Consider the following 2,298-nt stretch of genomic DNA (forward strand, 5'->3'; position numbering starts at 1 on the left):
CCAAAGCCTTGTTAGTGGATTTGGTATGCAAAAACTGAAAGAAGCTTGTCATATATATATAAATATATATATGTGCGTGTGTGTATAGGGTCATAATGTGTGTGTGTGTGTATTGGGTCATAATGTGTGTGTGTGTGTGTGTGTGTGTGTGTGTATTGGGTCATAATGTGGTTATTTTCATTTGCTTAAACTAAAAGTTGGAGGGGATGGGATAAACTACCTGCATCAACTTGCTATAAAAGCTGGTAGTAATTTTACCAAGTCCTTATTCTTAGTGCAAGTTTTGAAGAGTGCTTTTGGTTTCTTGCAGAGAATCCTCTATGACTGGCAGAAAGATTGAAACTAAGATTTTAAAGTCTAACCCAATCTTAGAAGCTTTTGGTGAGTTGACAAGCCTTTTTAATTTCACTGCCCAATGGCACAACACACATCCACTGCCCAATGGCACAACACAACTCCACTGACACACACCATTCAGTCACACAGGCGGCGAGCTGGCAGAAACGTTAGCACGCCGGGTGAAATGCTTAACGGTATTTCATCTGCCGCTACGTTCTGAGTTCAAATTCCGCCGAGGTCGACTTTGCCTTTCATCCTTTCGGGGTCGATTAAATAAGTACCAGTTACGCACTGGGGTCGATATAATCGACTTAATCCGTTTGTCTGTCCTTGTTTGTCCCCTCTGTGTGTAGCCCCTTGTGGGTAGTAAAGAAATAACACACCATTCAGTCACACAAATCCTCCACCTTCCCTGCTACACAACAAACACTGTACAATCTCTTTAACCACTCCAGGTTTTTTTTATTCTCTTCCCTCACTCTGCTGTTTCTTGAATTCCATCATTTATCTCCCTTGACTGTGAACCTCTCTTTTCACTTCAGGTAATGCCACAACAACTCGGAATGAGAACAGTTCAAGATTTGGTAAATACATCCAGTTAAACTTTAACAGGTATGTCTTAAATATCATTATTATAATCTGCTTGTTTGTTTGCCTGTTGTGGAGGCGCAATGGCCCAGTGGTTAGGGCAGCGGACTCGTGGTCATAGGATCACAGTTTCGATTCCCAGACCGGGTGTTGTGAGTGTTTATTGAGCGAAAACACCTAAAGCTCCACGAGGCTCCGGCAGGGGATGGTGGTGAACCCTGGTGTACTCTTCCACCACAACTTTCTCTCACTCTTACTTCCTGTTTCTGTTGTACCCGTATTTCAAAGGGCCAGCTTTGTCACGCTGAATATCCCCCGAGAACTTCGTTAAGGGTACACGTGTCTGTGGAGTGCTCAGCCACTTGCACGTTAATTTCACGAGCAGGCTGTTCCGTTGATCGGATCAACTGGAACCCTCGTCGTTGTAAGCGACGGAGTGCCATGTTTGCCTGTTATACTTTAGTTAGTTAGAGGTGGAGTGAGTGAGGGGAGGAGTGAAGAAAGAATAGAGGAAGAAATAGAGAAAGATGGTTAATATTGATACACTTAGGCCAAGTGTGTCATGTGGTCAGCTGATGGGTGAGGCGAAGAGTGAGAGAAAAAGAGGGAGAGAGAAGTGTTAACATGTAGTGCAGTGCAGGAGGAATACTTATTATATGGTTAAAAAGTTAGCTGAAGGGAAAGAGATGTTTAGGATACAATATTTAGCAGAGTGTGATGTTCTAGTGGTGAGGTTAAAGAAAAGTAGATAGAGATAGATGGACAGAGGAGACAGTTGTATTGAAGAAGAGAGAGAGGCAGATGATGTTCGTTAGTATCAGAGTAGAGATATATCGTGGAGGCACAATGGCCCAGTGGTGAGGGCAGTGGACTTGAAATGCTGATTTTTTTCCCCCACTTCTTCCTTCCTTATTCATCTATCACCCCTTCCTTTCTCTCATTGCTATTACTTTCTATCACTCCCTCTCAGTCAGGGCTATTACCCTCACTACTTCTCCTTCAGTGAATTACTCTCCTCTTCTGTGACCAGTGTGATTTTGGACAAATATATATTTATATATATATATATATATCATCATCATCGTTTAACGTCCGCTTCCCATGCTAGCATGGGTTGGACGAATTGACTGAGGACTGGTGAAACCGGATGGCAACACCAGGCTCCAATCTGATTTGGCAGAGTTTCTACAGCTGGATGCCCTTCCTAACGCCAACCACTCCGAGAGTGTAGTGGGTGCTTTTACGTGTCACCTGCACGAAGGCCAGTCAGGCGGTACTGGCAACGGCCACCCTCAAAATGGTGTATTTTATGTGCCACCCGCACAAGAGCCAGTCCAGGGGCACTGGCAAGGATCTCGCTCGAAAATCCTT

The 2,298-nt window shown here is 44.0% G+C and overlaps 1 protein-coding gene across 2 annotated transcripts in view; it reads left to right on the forward strand.

The window, feature by feature from the left end:
- The first annotated feature begins 316 nt into the window (after nt 1-316).
- LOC106874221 (unconventional myosin-XIX) overlaps nt 317-2,298 on the forward strand; it is a 44,386-nt gene continuing 42,404 nt past the window's right edge. For both annotated transcript variants that reach the window (XM_014921876.2, XM_014921878.2), the window contains exons 1-2: nt 317-381; nt 882-951. In XM_014921876.2, coding sequence (XP_014777362.1) covers nt 321-381; nt 882-951 — 131 coding nt within the window. In that variant the 5' untranslated portion in view covers nt 317-320. The remainder of the gene's footprint in view (nt 382-881; nt 952-2,298) is intronic.

The sequence above is a fragment of the Octopus bimaculoides genome, chromosome 30 (genome assembly GCF_001194135.2).
Source record: "Octopus bimaculoides isolate UCB-OBI-ISO-001 chromosome 30, ASM119413v2, whole genome shotgun sequence".
NCBI lineage: Eukaryota > Metazoa > Mollusca > Cephalopoda > Octopoda > Octopodidae > Octopus > Octopus bimaculoides.